Source organism: Papio anubis, chromosome 2, assembly GCF_008728515.1.
Source record: "Papio anubis isolate 15944 chromosome 2, Panubis1.0, whole genome shotgun sequence".
Classification (NCBI taxonomy): domain Eukaryota; kingdom Metazoa; phylum Chordata; class Mammalia; order Primates; family Cercopithecidae; genus Papio; species Papio anubis.
In genome coordinates, this window is record NC_044977.1 from 54,542,952 (window position 1) to 54,562,563 (window position 19,612).

At 50.4% G+C, this 19,612-nt stretch overlaps 1 protein-coding gene across 5 annotated transcripts in view; it reads right to left on the minus strand.

Annotated features, from left to right (window-relative positions):
* Positions 1 to 19,130, minus strand: part of IRAK2 (interleukin 1 receptor associated kinase 2) — a 78,241-nt gene extending 59,111 nt beyond the window's left edge. Inside the window, exons 1-2 of one of the 5 annotated variants that reach the window (XM_021934203.2) lie at positions 18,689 to 19,114; positions 8,089 to 8,271 (exon numbers count right to left, since the gene is read on the minus strand). In XM_021934203.2, coding sequence (XP_021789895.1) covers positions 8,089 to 8,271; positions 18,689 to 18,782 — 277 coding nt within the window. In that variant the 5' untranslated portion in view covers positions 18,783 to 19,114. Of the gene's footprint in view, positions 1 to 8,088; positions 8,272 to 18,688 lie in introns of all 5 variants that reach the window. The other 4 variants (XM_021934204.2, XM_021934200.2, XM_021934202.2 and 1 more) reach the window with 4 other exon arrangements.
* Positions 19,131 to 19,612: the final 482 nt, after the last annotated feature.

Here is a 19,612-nt window from a genome sequence, read left to right on the forward strand (position 1 = left end):
AGACAGGTTGTCTGCTCTCAAACCCTGTCTCCTGATAAGATGTTATCAATGACAGTGCATGCCCGAAACTTCATTAGCAATTTTAATTTCACCCCATCCTGTGGTCCTGTGATCTCGCCCTGCCTCCATTTGCTTTGTGATATTTTATTACCTTGTGGAGCATGTGATCTCTGTGACCCACACCCTATTTGTGCACTCCCTCCCCTTTTGAAAATCGCTAATAAAAACTTGCTGGTTTTACGGCTCAGGGAGCATCGCGGAACCTGCCAACATGTGATGTCTCCCCCAGACACCCAGCTTGAAAATTTCTCTCTTTTGTACTCTTTCCCTTTATTTCTCAGACCAGCCGATGCTTAGGGAAATAGAAAAGAACCCACGTTGAACATTGGGGGTGGGGATTTCCCCCGATAAGTAGTGAACCTGGAAGGCTAATGGAGGAGACCAAGACATGGATGGCTAAAAGAGGAAAAAGGGGCTGACTCTGACCAGCAGATTTGCTAGGGCAAGGAATGGGTAGCTGCTTTCTGTTCTAAGCCTTCAGTACTGATCCATTCTATTTCTTTTTTTTTTTTTCCTTTTTTTTTGAGATGGAGTCTCGCTCTGTTGCCCAGGCTGGAGTGCAGTGGTGCAATCTCAGCTCACTGTGAGCTCCGCCTCCCAGGTTCACGCCATTCTCCTGCCTCAGCCTCCTGAGTAGCTGGGACTACAGGCGCCCACCACCACGCCTGGCTAATTCTTTGTTTGTTTGTTTGTTTTAGTAGAGGCAGGGTTTCACTGTGTTAGCCAGGATGGTCTCAATCTCCTGACCTTGTGATCCGCCCGCCTCAGCCTCCCAAAGTGCTGGGATTACAGGTGTGAGCCACTGTGCCTGGCCCATTCTACATCTGAGAATATTCAGTGTTTGACAAATTAAATAACTATGGCCTTGGCAACTAAGTCTGAGGAAAATCAAGGAACAGAGACCCACGGAGCCAGCCCTCTACCCATTCAGACCAGGCAGCCTCTGCAGTTCACAATTTCAAGAGACTGTGCATGGATATGGCCCCCAGTGGGCCCCAATCGTACCACTGAGTTCAAGCAGGGCCTTCAAAAGGCTACAGTCACATCCAGGCACATCCCCTGGAGAGGTAAGTCCCTCAGGAAGCCACTTCATGTCCAGGACTTTTGGTATGTGGGGTTTTCAAGTACTGTTTTCTTCAAATTTATTGTTAACACCCTTTAAGAGGTGGTGGGCATCCAGCCAGGCGTGGTGGCTTACGGCTGTAATCCCAGCACTTTGGGAGGTCGAGGTGGGCAAATCACCTGAGGTCGGGAATTCGAGACCAGCCTGCCCAACATGGAGAAACCCCGTCTCTACTAAAAATACAAAACTAGCTGGTCATGATGGCACATGCCTGTAATCCCAGCTACTCGGGAGGTTGAGGCAGGAAAATCACCTGAATCCAGGAGACAGGGGTTGCACTTAGCCGAGATCGTGCCACTGCACTCCAGCCTGGGTAATAAGAGTGCAATTCCATCTCAAAAAAAAAAAAAATTAGGCCAGGCATGGTGGAGCTTGCTTGTAACCCCAGCTACTTGGGAGGCTGAGGCGAGAGAATCTCTTGAACCTGGGAGGTGGAGGTTGCAGTGAGCTGAGATCGTACCATTGCACTCCAGCCTGGGCGACAGAGAAAGACTCCGTCTGAAATAAATAAATAAATAAATAAATAAATAAAATAAAGTGGTCGGCAGAGGTCAGGTTCTCAAACTGCCAGCGACAGTGAGCAAGTTCATAACCAATCCTAAGCAAGTGAGTGCAAAAGCATGTTTAACTGATGTTAAACATTAAACAATTAGGGAAGGGAAGAGACTCTGACCAGGTAGAATAAGAAATTTAAAATGCTTCTCTATATTCACCTCCAAAAAGTGACAAGGATTTACAGCACTTTTTTTCCTAATGAAAAAAAAAAAAAAAAAAGATACAGAAAGGGGAAGTGCCTTGCCTGAGAATTCAAACCAATAGCAAAACATGACCAGACACCCGTAACAGAAGAACAGCAGGGGTTTTGTGGATGTGGAAACCAGCCTTAATCTCTCTTCCTCAGGCAATTTTGATCAGCAGGGCTAGAAGGAAGATGAGGTCTGGGGAATAAGAAAGGAGGGTAGAGGCGGTGAGAACAGGAGAGCACAGATCTTTAGTAAAGTTTTAAGCAGAACAGAGGTCAACGGGCAAGAGCATCACTAGTGTTTCCTGGACGCCCAAGCACTGCGCTCAGAGGCAACTGATGCAGCTGAAGTCCCCTGTGGAAGCTAAGCAGGGCGGCCGGGTGCAGTAGCGCACACCTGTAATCCTAGCACTTTGGGTGGCCAAGGCAGGCAGATCACCTGAGGTCAGGAGTTCAAGACCAGCCTGGCCAACATGGTGAAACCCCATCTCTACTAAAAATACAAAAATTAGCTGAGCATGGTGGCAGGCGCCTGTAATCCCAGCTACTCAGGAGGCTGAAGCAGGAGAATCGCTTGAACCCGGGAGGCAGAGGTTGCAGTGAGCTGAGATTACACCACTACACTCCAACCTGGGCAACAGAGCAGGACTCCATCTCAGAAAAAAGAAGCTAAGCAGGATGGCTCTGGATCCAGGCTGCCCGGGTGTGACCTTCACCCCTTGGCCATTCTTGGCCAGGTTCCTTGGGTGGAGAAGGGGCTCCTTTGAGCAGACCCTCAGGGGCTGCCAGCACCTCAAAAGTGCTCAGTGTTCCCCTAAAAAGGCATCACACTCAGATGAGAGTATCTCTGGAAATTTCACACTCTATTGTTTTTTGGCGTCACATTGCTAAGAATCTGTGTGAGATTAGTCAACAGGTTTTGACATCAATGGTGAGTGTCCAACAAGAGGCTGTGTCTCAAAGCCCTGGTGCTTCTCTGCTTTCAGGCATTGGGACTCCCCTGCAACCTCTCAGCCTGAGCTGCGGGAGCAATATCGGGGTCTGGTGCCAGCCCCACCCCATCATCCCCCTCTCCAACGTAGACTTAGCTGGAACTCCCGCCCCTGCTCCTGACTGCACTTGAGCTGGATGACAAGGGGGTCAAGAGGTCTGGGGCCCAGGGAAAGGAAGGGACTTGTCCAGAGCCACACAATCAAGGCTGAGCCTGAACTGAAACTCAGGCCTGCTGCCCACCACTGCACTGTGAAACCACCTGGCCTCTCTGGTGGGCCAGAATGAGGATCTGGCCTTCGGGGTGTCAACCTAAATAACAAACAAAGAGAGGCTCTCTACAAGAAAATGATGCAGCTGGGCGCGGTGGCTCACGCCTGTAATCCCAGCACTTTGGGAGGCCGAGGCCAGCGGATCACCTCAGGTCAGGAGTTCGATTCCAGCCTGGCCAATATGGTGAAACCTCGTCTCTACTAAAAATACAAAAATTAGCCAGGTGTGGTGGCAGGCGCCTGTAGTCCCAGCTACTTGGGAGGCTGAGGGAAGAGAATCGCTTGAACTCAGGAGGCAGAGGTTGCAGCGAGCCAAGATCGCGACACTGCCCTCCAGCCTGGGTGACAGAGCAAGACTCCATCTCAAAAAAAAAAAAGAAAAAGAAAAAAAAGAAAATGATACTTACCCAGGAATAGGGCATCGGAATGAGAGTACATATGCTATAGTAAACTAAGGGCGTATCCAGGGAGGTTTTTCAAAGGAAAAGTGAAGAGGATTACGTAACTGTTTTGAGATAACTATCCTTGAATAGCAAGAGTGATTACAGTCTCCAGGGTCGGACAGGCATTTGCTGGGCAGATGTCCTCGCAGGGGTATTTTTTGTGTGTGGTTACGATGGTATTTATGCAAGGTTGTGGTTTTTGTAGAGTCCTCCGTGACAGTTAGTGTTGTCGGGCCTTTATGCATGACAGTTCTCCCTTCATGGCCTTCCCTAGTTCTATTTGTCAGAGTTATTTATTTTTGAAATGGAGTCTCGCTCTGTCACCCAGGCTGGAGTGCAGTGGTGCAATCTCCGCTCACTGCAACCTCTGCCTCCCAGGTTCAAGCAATTCTCCTGCCTCAGCCTCTTGAGTAGCTGGGATTACAGGCACCCAGCTAATTTTTTTGTATTTTTAGTAGAAACAGGGTTTCACCATGTTGGTCTGGCTGGTTTCAAACTCCTGACCTCAGGTGATCCACCCATCTCGGCCTCCCAAAGTGTTGGGATTATAGGTGTGAGCCACCACGTGCAGCCAAGGGTTATTTTATTATTATTATTATTTTTTAATACAAAATCACTCCATGTCAATTCTGACAACTTTCGCAGGGGGAACGTAAGGAACGGCAGCGGCTCAGGAGCACCGGGCAGGAGGGGTTGCAGGTGGGTTCCAGGAGTGGGGAGGCTGTGGCCCGGGCAGCCGACCCTCTCCACTCTGAGGAGGAAGGTGGGTTTAGGGAGGTGGCCAGCAGGGGTGGAGACAGAAGTTCAGGGGATGGGGAGGACCGTGACTCAAGAGGAGCCACCACTATGCTGCTGGGACACACAGTGGAGTCAGGGTCCGGCCTGTGCAGAAGCAGGTCCAGCCACGGTCCTGTGCTGGAACATCACTCCCATTGGGAGCCAGATCACCCCATTCCCTACCCCAGACAGGAAGGCCTGGAAAGTCGCTTGGCAGCTGAAGGGAGGAGATGCTCTCGCTGCCCCACTGGCCTCCCTGTGCCTGGTGTGGTCTGCTCCATGATGCCCCCAAAAGCCCAGCCTGGGCTGTAGCTCTAGATCTCTCCACCTGCAGGTCCACCACACCATCCTCTGCTCTCCTGGTTTACCTCAGAGGGTGGTGCTCTCTAGGCCCCCACCCTCAGGCCCTTGCTCCCAGTCCCTCTTCCTGGAAGCCCTCAGTGATTCCAGAAGACCTGAGGGACAGGCAGGTGCTGAATCTGGTCTGCTGGTCCAGCCAGGTGGTTCCCAGCTCAGGAACCCTGACAGGACAGCTCCTCCCCGGGTGTCTGGGGCTCCCACCACTGGCTCCTCAGGGCCCTCGCACACGCTGGCCCCTCTCTCCTGGGCTCTTACCAATGCGTCACATGGCTGTCTTCTTCCTATTCCTCCAGGTTCACATCCTCGCACTGGCCTTCCTTCACCCCTTGTCCTAGGATGCTCCCCTATCTGGTCACTGTATCCTGCCTGCCCATTTCTTTACTTGTTTTCCTGTGCATTAACTGTCTCCTCACAAGACTGTGCCCTCGTGAGGGCAGAGGACCTGTCGCTTTGCCTGTGCTGTATTCTAGAACCTAGGACAGCACCAGGCAGGTGCTCAGTTAAGTACCTGCAGAAGAGTGGCTCCCAGCCCTACACTGAGGGGGTCTCTTTGGGGATGTGAGGAGGTGTGGGGGTAACCAGAACCCCCATTCCCACTGCCTTCTGCTGAGTACCAGCTGAACATCAGGCACTTGACCTGCTCTTCAACTTCACAGCCACCCTTCAGGGTAGGGAGGTATTACCAGCTAAATATGTCCCCACCACACATGATCCTTTTTTCTGAGGAAGGTAATTTGTTAATACTAAATATCAATCAACACTTAGAATGCAAAAATCTTCAACCCAGACATTCCAATACTATAACAGAAAGCCGTCCCATGGCTACACTTACATGTGTGCAAAACAGGCTCTATACGTGTAGGACAGTATATCATGACACTATACAGAACAGAAAAATGGCCAGGCATGGTGGCTCACACCTGTAATCCCAGCACTTTGGGAGGCCAAGGTGGGCAGATCACCTGAGGTTGGGAGTTCAAGACAAGCCTGGCCAACATAATGAAACCCTGTCTCTACTAAAAATACAAAAAGTTGACTGGGCGCGGTGGCTCACACCTATAACCCCAGCAATTTGGGAGGCCAAGGCAGGTGGATCCTTTGAGGTCAGGAGTTTGAGACCAGCTTGGCCAACATAGTGGAAAACCACCAAAATGCACTAAAGCCAGGCATGGTAGTGGGTGCCTGTGGTCCAGCTACTTGGAAAGCTGAGGCAGGAGACTCACTTGAACCTGGGAGGCAGAGGCTGCAGTGAGTCAAGATCTCATCACTGCACTCCAGCTTGGGCAACAGAGCAAGACTCCATATCAAAAAAAAACAAAAAAAAAAGAAAATTAGCTGGGTGTGGTGGGCACCTGTAATCCCAGCTACTTGGGAGGCTGAGGCAGGAGAATTTCTTGAACATAGGAGGTGGAGGTTATGTGGTGAGCTCAGATTGTGCCACTGCTCCAGCCTGGGCGACAGCGAAACTTCATCTCAAAAAAAAAAAAAAAAAAGAACCAAAAAATGCTAGAAGGAACATAAACATATCTCAATAGGGGCAAGCTAAACAAATCACAGAACATCTGTCAAAAGAATACAATGTAGCAATTAGAAAGAATGTGTCGGCCAGGAGCAGTGGCTCATGCCTGTAATCCCAGCACTTTGGGAGGCTGAGGCGGGCGGATCAGGAGGTCAGGAAATCAAGACTATCCTGGCTACCACGGTGAACCCTGTCTCTCACTAAAAAATACAAAAAATTAGCCAGGCATGGTGGCAGGCTTACCAGGTCCCAGAAGCTACTCAGGAGGCTGAGGCAGGAGAATGACGTGAACCCGGGAGGAGGAGTTTGTAATGAGCTGAGATTGCGCCACCACACCCAGCCTGGTGATGAGCGAGACTCCGTCTCAAAAAAAAAAGAAAGAAAAGAAAGAATGTGTCAATATGAAAACAGTCCCCATACACCATTGCTAGGTGAGTGCACCACACCAGTACACATGATGTGCTACTATCTGTGATCGTGTGTTGGGTTGCAGGCAAGGTAATGTGGGTTCTCGTGCCCACAATCCCAGCACGTTGGGAGGCCAAGGCAAGAGGATCACTTGAGACAGGAGTTCAAGACCAGCTCGATCTCACAAAAAAAATGAAAAATTAGTCAGACATGGTGGCATGTGCCTATAGTCCTAAGTACTCAGGAAGCTGAGTCAGGAGGACACTTGACCAGGACATCAAGGCTGCAGTGAGCTTTTGATCACACTACTGCTCTCCCAGCCTGGGCACAGAGCAAGACCCTGTCTCAAAAAGCTTTTAGAAAGGGATTGCAGATGCATAATAATCTTTGCCGATGCAGAGAAAATTTCTAGTAAGAAAAGCCAGAAATTTTTACCAAAGTCACATTTTAGGATGTAAAGTGGGGAAAGGATGACAATAGAATCATTTTTACTGAATGCTTTTGAATTTTGTTATAGCTATTGAGTTTTCTAAAATTAATTAATGTACTTTATTTTTGGAACAGATAGCCCAAATTTAAAAGGTAATGAAGAATTTACAGTGCAAAGTCTCCCCAACACTGTGTTCTCTCTGGCTGCCCAGTTCCTTCCCCATTGCAACTTCACTGTGCTACCAGTTTCTTTTTTTCTTTTGAAGACAGAGTCTCACTTCTGTCACCCAGGCTGGAGTGCAGTGGTGCAATCCTGGCTCACTGCAACTCCACTCCAGGTTCAAGCTGCATTCTCCTGCCTCAGCTCAGAGTAGCTGGGATTACAGGCTAGGCCAGCAAGCCCGCTAATTTTGTTTGTTTTTTGAGACAGAGTTCCGCTTCAGGGCTGGAGTGCAGTGGCGCCGATCTCGCTCTCACTGTAGCTCCCCGGCCCCGGGTTCACTTATTCTTCCTGCCTCAGCCTCCCCAGTAGCTGGGACTACAGGCGCTCACCACCGCCCCGCCACTTTGCATTTGGCAGTAGGGTTTCACACCAAAGTTAGCCAGATGGTCTCGACTGACTCCTGATCCGCTCGCCTCCCAAAGCTGGGATTACAGGCGGAGCCATCACACCGGCCTACTTGTGGGCTTTAGTAGAGACAGGTTTTCACCATGCCAGGCCAGTCTCGGGGCCCTCTGACTCCTCAGGGTGATCCCACCCGCCGCCTCCTAAGTGCTGGGATTGCATGCAGCCACCAGGACTGGCCTGTTACCAGTTTCTTATGTGCATGATAAACTCACTCATTAAATTAGTTTTTTAATTAAAAGAGGAAAAAAGTATTAAGGCCAGAGAGTGCAACTCACACGGACGGAAACTGCTCAGGGGCATGATGGGCCCCACCCAAGGAAGGCCCTGAGTTACTCACAGTTCAGGATGATCTGGGCAGCCCGGTAGAGCTCCAGGTGGCACAGGAGGTCCACAAGTTGCTGGACGGTGGCCTGCCGCATGCCCCACCACCACAGCAGCTCCCGTGTGATGCTCACGCCCTGCACCCGCTCCATGGACTTGATCTTCCGCAGCTGGGTCAGGTCTGTGATCACGTAGGAGGCTGGAAGGGAGGGAGAGGACTCTGCTTAGAGTCAGAGAGGCAGTCCCTCCAGGAGAGGTCCCCACGCTAGCCATTAGCTGGGCTTTTCCAGGACATCCTCCCCAACCACCCCTCCACACTGGAAACATCACCATTAGCTGAGGTCCACAGGCGGCCCAAGTTACAATGCTGACTCTGCTGGACACCCATGGGGTCCAGTACACAAGACTTAAGAGAAAGAGCACGGGACAGGAGGGTCGAAGCTGCTGCTATGCCTGGGGCAGTCACTGTGCCCGTGGGAGCCTCAGTGGGTACCAGCTCTACCTGCCTCCCCTTCTATAATGGAAGGTCCATGTAGGCAGGGAGCTCTACCTGTTTGGTTCATGGTTACTTCCCCAGAACTGAGAATAGTGCCTGGCTCAGAGTGGAGGCGGGGCCAGGATGAGGGTGAGTCAGGTGAGGCACCTAGGGAAGGAAAATGCAGGAGGCGCTCATCTTCAGGTGGCACCGTAGGACCCTGAGTGTCAGCGCCTCCTTCCATTTTGCCCCGGGCATCTCATTCCTCTCAGCTAAGTCCCAGTCCTGGTCAGGGGAACTCAACAAGTGTATGAGGCCGAGTGCAGCAGCTCACACCTGCAGTTCCAAACTTTAGGAGGCCAAGGAGGGATTGCTGGAGCTCAGGAGTTCAAAACCAGTCTGGGCAACATAGCAAGACCTGTCTCTACAAAAAATAAACAAAGTAGCCAGGCATGGTGGCATGCATCTGTAGTCCTAGCTACTCAGGAGGCTGAGATGGGAGGATCACTTGAACCCAGGAGTTGGAGGCTGCAGCAAGCCATGATGATGTCACTGCACTCCAGCCTGGGCAACAGAGGAAGACCTTGTCTCCAAAAACAAAAAAAAAAAAAATATGCTAAGTGAATGATTGAATGAAAACACACACACATACCACATTGTCTTCAGAGGACTGTTATAAGGATCAAGAGAGCCATGGATACAAAAATACTTTGCCTATTCTGAAGTATGGGACAAAACTTGCAGGGAACTACCACTGGTAACAATAAAAATAATGTATTCTTTCTTTTGGTGTTTTTCCATAAAACTGATGGTTGTTCACCAAAAAAAAAAAAAACATGGACAATACGGGGGAGAAGTTACACAGCACCTCACCACCCTCCGAAGGCCACTAGGGTACTCCTCCTTTCCAAAAATCACCCCCTCTACATAGATGTGTCTTTGGATGTAGTTGTTGCCACACTGCAGTTAAGATTTTGTATCTTTTCTTAAGAGACGGGGTCTCACTATGTTGACCAGGCTGGTCTTGCACTCCTCACCTCAAGCAATCTTCCCACCTCAGCCTCTTAAAGTGCTGGGATTGCAGGTGTGAGCCACCGCGCCTCGCCTGAGATTCTGCATCCTGGTCTTATTTATTAACATTATACCACAGGGACCAGGCACAGTGGCTCATGCCTGTAATCCTAGCACTTTGGGAGGCCGAGGCGGGTGGATCACCTGAGGTCAGGAGTTCGATACCGGCCTGGCCAACATGATAAAACCCCGTCTCTACTAAAAATACAAAAATTAGCCAGGCTTGATGACACACGCCTGTAATCCCAGCTACTCGGGAAACTGAGGCAGGAGAATCACTTGAACCCAGGAGGTGGAGGTTGCAGTGAGCTGAGATCGTGCCACTGCACTCCAGCCTAGGTGACAGAGTGAGATTCTTTCTCAAAAATATAAAAAATAAATAAGAATTAAAAATTATTTTTTTTTTTTTGAGACAGGGCATCACTCTGTTGCCCAGGTGGCATGAGTGCAGTGGTGCAAACATGGACCACCACAGCCTTGGCCTCCCAGGCTCAAGCAATTGTCCCACCTCAGCCTCCCCAGCAGCTGGGACTACAGACACACTACCATGCCTGGCTAATTTTTTTTTTTTTTTGGATACAGGCGTGAGCCACTGCACCTGGCCCATTAATGGATTTTTATGACCAGTATTCCACTGAGTTTACTGAAGTGAGAAAGGCATTTTTTTAAACTAGGAATAATTGGCCAGGTGCAGTGAGTCATGCCTGTAATCCCAGCACTTTGGGAGGCTGAGATGGGCGGATCACCTAAGTTCAAGAGTTCGAGACCAGCCTGGCCAACATGGTGAACTCCCATCTCCACTAAACATACAGAAATTAGCCAAGTGTGGTGGTGCCCACTTGTAGTCCCAGCTACTCGGGAGGCTGAGGCAGGAGAATCACTTGAACCCGGGAGGCAGAGGTTGCAGTGAGCCGAGATAGCGCTACTGCACTCCAGCCAGGGTGACAGAGCGAGACTCCATCTCAAAAAAATAAACCAAAACAAACAAAAAGAAAATATAAACATAGGTGGGCCAAGTAGAAGAAGGAAAGGCAAGAGATAAAGCCCAGGACCACATAACAAAGACCCTCAAGCGAATGCCCAGCTTTGGAGTTTGGACTTGATCCTAAGAGTTACAAGGAACCATGGAAGATTTCAGAGCCAGTGAGTGCTGCGATCAGATTGCACAATCCCCTACCCTTTGAACAAAATGGGCTGGTGACAGCCTCCTGCACACAGAAAGTCTCCAGGAGAAGTGCCCCGTTAGGATGGAAAGTTCCTAAATTGCTATATTAGTCACTGGAAACCCCAGGCCAGATTCCTAGTCAGTGGGAAGTGATGTCAGCTGGGTCAGGGGCTGCTTCTAGCAATACAGAGAAGAGAACGGATGGAAAAGGAAGGACCATCTCCCCGCACGAAGCACTGGGCATCCACACACACTCCCATCTTGGGAGGCAGCATGACGTAATGAGAAAACAGAAGCCCAGGGCCACCCCGGTGGGTGGTGGCAGCAGGAACTCAGCCACAGCCTGATTCTCCGTGGGCTGAACTTTCCTTACTCGTGATAGTAATACAAGAGAAACAGGAATTAAACTCTAAGGTGCCTTCCAGCTTAGACATTTTTGTTCCATGACAGTACCATATCTTAAGGTGTTGACCAATCAGCATTTAACCAGACCCTTTATTTATTTTATTTAGTTTTTTCCAGACAGAGTCTTGCTCTGTTGCCGAGGCTGTAGTGCAGTAGCATGATCTCCGTTCACTGCAGCCTATGCCTCCCAGGTTCAGGCAATTCTCCTGCCTCAGCCTCCCAAGTAGCTGGGGCTACAGGGCATGTGCCACCACTCTCGGCTAATTTTTTGGTATTTTCACCATCTTGGCCAGGCTGGTCTCAAACTCCTGAGCTCAAGTGATCCGCCCTCCTCAGCCTCCCAAAGTGCTGGGATCACAGGCGTGAGCCACCGTATCCAGTCTCAACCAGACCCTTTAGAGTCAGGATATGATAGAGATCTTGGGGGGATGAGTCACTACCAAGGCCTTCTGCTAAGTCCGAAGTTTTTTTCTCAACATGGACCGGTAATACCTGGTCATAGTAGAACATTTGAGAAATAAGAAAATGAAAGTCCCCATGACCATCCCACTTGGAGGACTCCAAGGACAGCACCAGTTGTATTTTGGTGTCTAATCTTCCAGACTTTTTCTACAGATATGAAAACATGTGTGAAAGTCAGCAGGACAGTAGTGGTGGCTCAGAGGCCAGATATTGGGATTCGGGGCCTGGGTTCAAAGCCAGTCTCTGTTGCTTACTTGCTGTGTGTTTGGGGAAGGTGTTCATCTCTCCCTGAGCCTCACTTTCCCCATCTGTCAAACAAAGATAACAGCAGCCCCTGCCTCAGAGACTGTTGCAAGGATTAGATGAGTTATATGTACAGAAGCACTCAGAACAGTGCTTGACACAAAATAAACATGATATAAGTATTAGCTGTAAGTGTTAAACTATCTACAGTCTATGAAAACCTGTTCTGTGGCCAGATGCGGTGGCTCACGCCTGTAATCTTGGCACTTTGGGAGGCTGAGGCAAGCAGATCACTTGAGGCCAGGAGTTTGAGACTAGCCTGGCCGACATGACGAAACCCCGTCTCTACATTTTTTTTTTTTTTTTTTTTTTTTTTTTGAGACAGAGTTTCGCTCTGTTGCCCAGGCTGGAGTGCAGTGGCGCAATCTTGGCTCACCACAACCTCTGCCTCCCAGGTTTAAGTGATTCTTCTGCCTCAGCCTCCCGAGCAGCTGGGATTACAGGCGAGTACCATCCCGCCTGACTAATTTCTTTTTTTTTTTTTTTTTTGAGACCAAGTCTCGCTCTGTCGCCCAGGCTGGAGTGCAGTGGCATGATCTCCACTCACTGCAAGCTCTGCCTCCCGGGTTCATGCCATTCTCTTGCCTCAGCCTCCCAAGTAGCTGGGACTACAGGCACCCGCCACCACGCCCAGCTAATTTTTTGTATTTTTAGTAGAGACGGGGTTTCACCGTGTTACCCAGGATGGTCTCAATCTCCTGACCTCGTGATCCACCCGCTCAGCCTCCCAAAGTGCTAGGATTACAGGCATGAGCCACCGCACCCGGCCAATTTTTGCATTTTTAGTAGAGACAGAGTTTCACCATGTTGGTCAGGCTGGTTTCGAACTCCTGACCTCGTGATCCGGCCACCTTGACCTCCCAAAGTGCTGGGATCATAGCCGTGAGCCACCGCGCCCAGCCCATCTCTACTAAAAATGCAAAAATTAGCAGAGCATGGTGGCATGCGCCTGTAGTCCTAGCTACTCTGGAGGCTGAGGCAGGAGAATCAGTTGAACCCAGAAGATGGAGTTTGCAATGAGCCGAGATCATGTCATTGGACTCCAGCCTGGGCAACAGAGCGAGACTCCATCTCAAAAAAAAAAAAAAAAAAGGCTGGGCACGGTGGCTCACACCTGTAATCCAAGCACTTTGGGAGGCCAAGGCGGGCGGATCACGAGGCTGGTCTCAAATTCTTGGCTTCAAGAAATTTTCCCAACTTGGCCTCCCAAAGTGTTGAAATTAGAGGTGTAAGCCATTGCACCTGGCCTGAAAATGTTTTTATCCCTGATGGTTAACAGTGCTGGGACTATCACTCTTGAGTGCCTGAATCCTGCAGGAGTTCACCCGAGGCAGTAGAAAACCTTGCCTATCTTCGGCCGGGCGCGGTGGCTCAAGCCTGTAATCCCAGCACTTTGGGAGGCCGAGACGGGCGGATCACGAGGTCAGGAGATCGAGACCATCCTGGCTAACCCGGTGAAACCCTGTCTCTACTAAAAAATTCAAAAAAACCAGCCGGGCGAGGCGGCGGGCGCCTGTAGTCCCAGCTACTCGGGAGGCTGAGGCAGAAGAATGGCGTGAACCCGGGAGGCGGAGCTTGCAGTGAGCTGAGATCCGGCCACTGCACTCCAGCCTGGGCGACAGAGTGAGACTCCGTCTCAAAAAAAAAAAAAAAAAAGAAAGAAAACCTTGCCTATCTTCAAAGTCCTCCAGAGCAGGGATAGCACAGCCTTCTGAAATGACCCATCTTAGAATCAAATGCCCACACCCCTCCCTGGGTAGGGGATGAGGAAAGCCCTAACTTGACCCTTTACAACCAGCTAAGTCTCCTCAGCCTCTCAGCAACTCTGTGAGGGTACTTCATGGATGAGGAAACTAAAGGCTCGGAGAGAGACAGTCACCGCCTGACGTCACACAGCCAGGCAGGGGCAAAGCAGGGCTGTATACAAAGGCTGGCACATGCATGAGTGAACGAGACAGGGAGCGGTCACATAAGAGACCCTGCGTCGGCCGGGCGCGGTGGCTCAAGCCTGTAATCCCAGCACTTTGGGAGGCCGAGGCGGGTGGATCACGAGGTCAGGAGATCGAGACTATCCTGGCTAACATGGTGAAACCCCGTCTCTACTAAAAATACAAAAAACTAGCCGGGCGTGGTGGCGGGCGCCTGTAGTCTCAGCTACTTGGGAGGCTGAGGCGGGAGAATGGCGTGAACCCGGGAGGCGGAGCTTGCAGTGAGCCGAGATCACGCCACTGCACTCCAGCCTGGGAGACACAGCGAGACTCCGTCTCAAAAAAAAAAAAAAAAAAAAAAAGAGACCCTGCGTCGAGCCCCTCTGCACACACCCGGGGCTGAAGCTGTAGGAAATCCATCTTACACAGGGTCAGGCAAAGCCCAACAGAGGGAGCTGCCATCACAGAGACAAGAACCAGGGGTGGCCAGATTATCTGCCAAGTGTTGGGTCCAAAAGAGCGTGTCTGTCTATGGCTGCAGGATCTTCTGAATCACTTTAGTGTTCTCACTACACTCTCCCAGTGCCACCATCAGCTCCGAGGGACTGTCTTCTTTCTAAAATGACCCACAGGAAGCCAAGAATTTTTAGGACTGAAGGGACGATCACAGTCACTGGTTCATTTGGCTGAAGAGGGAACCAGAGCGCTGGTACTAGGCGAGGAGCAGTGGGCTGGGGATACGGCTGGCTGTGATCCAGTGTGGGAAGGGGGCTGACCCAAGGCTCCAGGCCAGCTCCAATGGGTAATAGGGGGCAGTCCACATCCTCACCACACCAAGGCCTGGCAGCTCATCATTCACTCTGGCACCTGCCCTCTAGCTAGGCACTGCCCAGGCTCTGGGAATACAGGAGTGAAAAACTAGACAGATAAGGCCCCTGCCCACACTGTGCTTCCACTCCATAAGAAGAGACAGGCGGAAACACTTAATGAACGAGGGGACATCAAAGAACATGAAGTGGAATGAGGGAAATGAAACACGGTGATGGGCTAGAGAGGAACAGGGGCAGGAAAGGCCTCTCGATTTCAAAGAAGGTGCCAGGGGAGCTTACCTGAAGGACTATGACAGACAGAATAATACCCTTGGAAAGCATCCACATCCTAAGCCCCGAGACCTGTGAATATGGTATCTTACGTGACAAAAAGGACTTTGCAGATTTGATTAAATTAAGGATTCTAAGCTGAGATTATCCTGGATTATCTGGGTCTGGCCAAGGTAATTACCAGGGTCCCTGTAAGGGGGAGGCCAGAATGTCAGATTCAGAGAAGAGGTGACGGTAGAAGCAGAGGTCACAGAGACAGATCTGATGATATACACCAGTGGCTTTGACGATGGAGGAAGGGGCCACAAGCCACAGGATGCTGCAGGCCTCAGGAAGCCGGTCAAGGCAAGGAAACCCCTAGAGCAGCCCTGAGTTAGGACTTCTGACCTCCAGAATGCTGATAATAAACTTGAGGTGTTATAGGCCACCAACTTTGTGGTAATCTGTAACTGCAGCAAGAGGAAACTAATAGACTAGAAATCTAGCCCCAGGTAACACAGGGGGAAGAATGTCCCAGGCGGAGGGAACAGCACATGAGAAGACCCTGTGTCTGGCCCAGGGAGATCAGTGTGGCTGGAGCAGGGGAGTGACAGTGGGTGTGGAAGATGAGGAGGTCAGAGAGGCCAGCACTGGGCAGATGTGTCAGAGCAGACAGGCCTGGCGAAGCGTTCAGATCATATCCACCCCAGTGGGAAGCCTCGCAGAGGTATTCGCCAAACAAGATGTGCAAATGGCCAATAAGCACAGGAAAAGATGCTCCACAGCATTAGTCATTAGGGAAATGCAAATCAAACCACAGTAAGATGCCACTTCACCAGCCAGGTGCAGTGGTTCACACCTGTAATCCCAACACCTTGGGTGGCCGAGGCGGGAAGATCACCTGAGGTTAGGAGTTCAAGACTGGCCTGGCCAACATGGTGAAACCCCATCGCTACTAAAGATACAAAAATTAGTCAGGCATGGTGGCTTACACCTGTAATCCCAGCTGCTTGGGAGGCTGAGGCACGAGAATCACTTCAACCCAGGAGGCTAAGGTTGCAGTGAGCCAAGATCATGCCACTGCACTCCAGCCTGGGCAACAGAGCGAGACTCCGTCTCAAAAAGGAGAAAGAAAAGAAGAAAAAAATAACACATGTTGACAAGGATATGGAGAAATGGTCATCCACATACACTGGTGGTTCAGCCACTTTAGAAAACATCTGGTAGCTCCTCAAATAGTTAAACATAAAGCCAGGCGCGGTGGCTCACACCTATAATCCCAGCAATTTGGGAAACTGAGATGGGCAGATGGCTTGAGCTCCAGAGTTCAGGATCAGCCTGGGTAGCATGGTGAAACCCGTCTCTACAAAAAATACAAAAGTTAGCTGGGCACGGCGGTGCACACCTCTAGTCCCAGCTACTCAGGAGACAGGAGGATCGCTTGAGCCCAGGAGGTTGAGGCTGCGGTGAGCTACGTTTGCACCACTGCACAAAACCTTGTACGTGAGTGTTCACAGCAGCACTATTCATAATGGCCCAAAAGTGAAAGGAACCCAATGCCCAACAACTGATAAATGAATAAAATGTAGTATATCCATCCCATGGAACATTATCCTATAATAAGAAGAAACTAAGTACTGATGCATGCTACAACATGGATGAACCTTATGCTAGCTGAAACAAGTCAGTCACAGAGCACTATATATTATGGTTCCATTTATATGAGATGTCCAGAATAGGCAATGTCTAAAACTTGGGAAAATGGAAGGAGGGGATTGGCAGTTAAGGGGTACAGTTTCTTCTTGGGGTGATTAAAATGTTCTAAGATTGATTGTGAAGATGGATACACAGCCCTGGGAATATACTAAATGCCACTAAATTGTACTCTTTAAACAGGTGTATGGTATGGTATGTGAATATCTCAATAAAGCTTTTTTTTTTTTTTTTTTTTTTTTTAACTCATAGGTGTGCCTTCTAATTGAATTTCCTAGAAACAGAAGTTGTTCTGACATTTGTAACTGAGGGCTGGGCCAATGTGGAAAAAATGAGAGGGAGTCCCATGCAAAGTTTGTCCACTGCCCAGGAGATATTCAAAGTAATGAAGCCAGGACCAGGCGCAGTGGCTCACACCTGTAATCCCAGCACTTTGGGAGGCCAAGGTGGGCGAATCACCTGAGGTCAGGAGTTCAAGACCAGCCTGGACAACGTGGTGAAACCCATCTCTACTAAAAACATAAAAATTAGCTGGGTGTGGTGGCAGCTGCCTGTAATCCCAGCTTCTCAGGAGGCTGAGGCAGGAGAATCACTTGAACCCAGGAGGCAGAAGCTGCAGTGAGCCGAGATCACGCCACTGCATTCCAGCCTGGGCCACAAAATGAGACTGTCTCAAAAAATAAAAAGAAAGATTACAACTTATGACTTATAAGAATATTTAACACTTAGGTGTTGGTGCTCTTATACAATATTTTCATTCCTCACAACTTTATGAAGAAGCTATAATTATCATATCCAGTTTACATACAAATTCAGAAGCTGAGGCTCAGAGAGGTTAAGAAACGGACCCAAAGTCATACAGCAAGAGTCTGGAATGCAGATCTCCACTTGGAAAGCAGAGACAACAGGCAAGCAACCCCCAGCAGAGGCCATGGCCCTCCGCCAGTCATCCATCAGGCACCAACAAATACAAAATACGAAGGTTGTGTGAGTGCCTTCCCACAGAATTTTCGATAGAGTGAAAGTAAGTGCCTGTGCTTAGGCCACATTATACACACTGAACCTATTAGGACACATCTGATCTCAAAACAGGTTTATAGTAATAAATACTGTGATCCAAAAATGTATACTAAAAGTAAATATTTGATTTTAAAACTACAATGGTAACGTGCATTTAATCACAACTATGATAAATACGCTGGGCGCAGTGGCTCACGTCTGTAATCCCAGCACTTTGGGAGGCAGAAGCAGGTGGATCACCTGAGATCAAGAGTTCCAGACCAGCTTGGCCAACATGGTGAAACCCCCTCTCTACTAAAAATACAAAAAATTAATTGGGGTGGTGGCGAGCGCCTGTAATCTCAGCTACTCGGGAGGCTAAGGAAGGAGAATCGCTTGAACTCGAGAGGCAGAGGTTGCAGTGAGCCAGAGATCGTGCCATTGCACTCCAGCCTGTGCGACAACAGCGAAACTCCGTTTCAATATATATATATATGTTAAGTAATAGATCCTTCTAATATACACTAAAACTAAACACACACACACACACACACACACACACACACGCACACACACCAAGGAGTGACAGCACCGTGGTCCCTGAGAGACCCTCTGCAGCTCGGTCGCCAAGCCCCCGCGCACTTGCCCGCGCTGTTTGCAGGACGGGGTCGAGGCTCGCATTTCGCACGCCGTTGTGGGCTGGATGTCCACCCGGGGCCGTCACGGAGCCAGCAGCGGTGACAGGAGGGCCCCAGCACCCACCGTTCTCTGGACTCAGAGCGCAGTGGCGGCGGCCCCAGCTCGGCGACAGAGCTCCCGATAGACGTCCTCAGAGACCACGCGGCACCTTCAGGTGACGGGCCAAGGTCCGCGGTGGGCCCAGTCCAGGAGGCTCAGCTCGCACGCCCTCTGATCGGGACCCGCTTAACCCGGGTGCCCGAGGGAGCTTGGCGGCTGGCGGGATCGCTGGGGTCACCAGTCGCCCTGGCCCCCTCCCCTCCCCGGGCCGTACTTACCGAACTCCATCCAGTCCCACTCGCTGAGCGTGTCCATGTTGCGGCACAGGTCGTCCAGCACCCAGGAGGGCAGCTGGTAGATGTAGCAGGCCATGGCGCGCTACGGGGCTCCGGCGCGGGGCAACTGGATCGGACACCGCGGGCTGGGGCTTCTCTAGCTGGGGGCGGACCGGCCGGGAAGTGGGCGGGACGGGAGGGCACCAGCGTCCCTAGCGGCCACGGGCGGCACGACGGCCCCGCCGGCTCCACCCCAGCGTCGGCCAGAGGATCGGAACTGCGAGGGGAAACTGAGGCCCCGGGGGAGAAGGCCACACGGGAATTCTGCCGCAGCGGCAGGCGGCCTTCTGACTCCACTTCCATGGGCACTACACCATGTCTCATGCGCTCATCAAATACTCCATTAATTACCTACTGTATGCCAGGCACTGCCCTAGGTGTTGGTGATACCTGAATAAGAAAGCCTACAGCCGGGCGCGGTGGATCCGCACCATATCCAGCACTTTGGGAGGCCGGCGGGCCGGGTCAGAAGATCAAGACCATCCTGGCTAAGTTTTCAATCCAGAAGTGAGTCAGGAACAAAAGGGAGGGAGGGAAGAGAGGAGAAGGAGGGAGGAAATACAAAAATCCTTGCTTTCATGAGACTTACAAAATAATAAGCTACAGAGTGTCTTAAACGGCAATAAGTACTATTGCAAAAAAAGGCAAAAACGTTGGTTAAAGAGAATCAGGAATTCAGATTGAGTGTGGGGAATATTCTATTAAATAGGGTAGTCAGGTAGACTTTACTATAGTAGCTAATATGTATTGTGCAGCTACTATGAGCCAGGCTCTGTTGTAGGTGCTGGGAATACCTCTGAAGAGAAGGACAAAATCCTTGTCCTGGAGGGAGACAGACAATAAGCAATAAAAATAGGCAGACAAGGC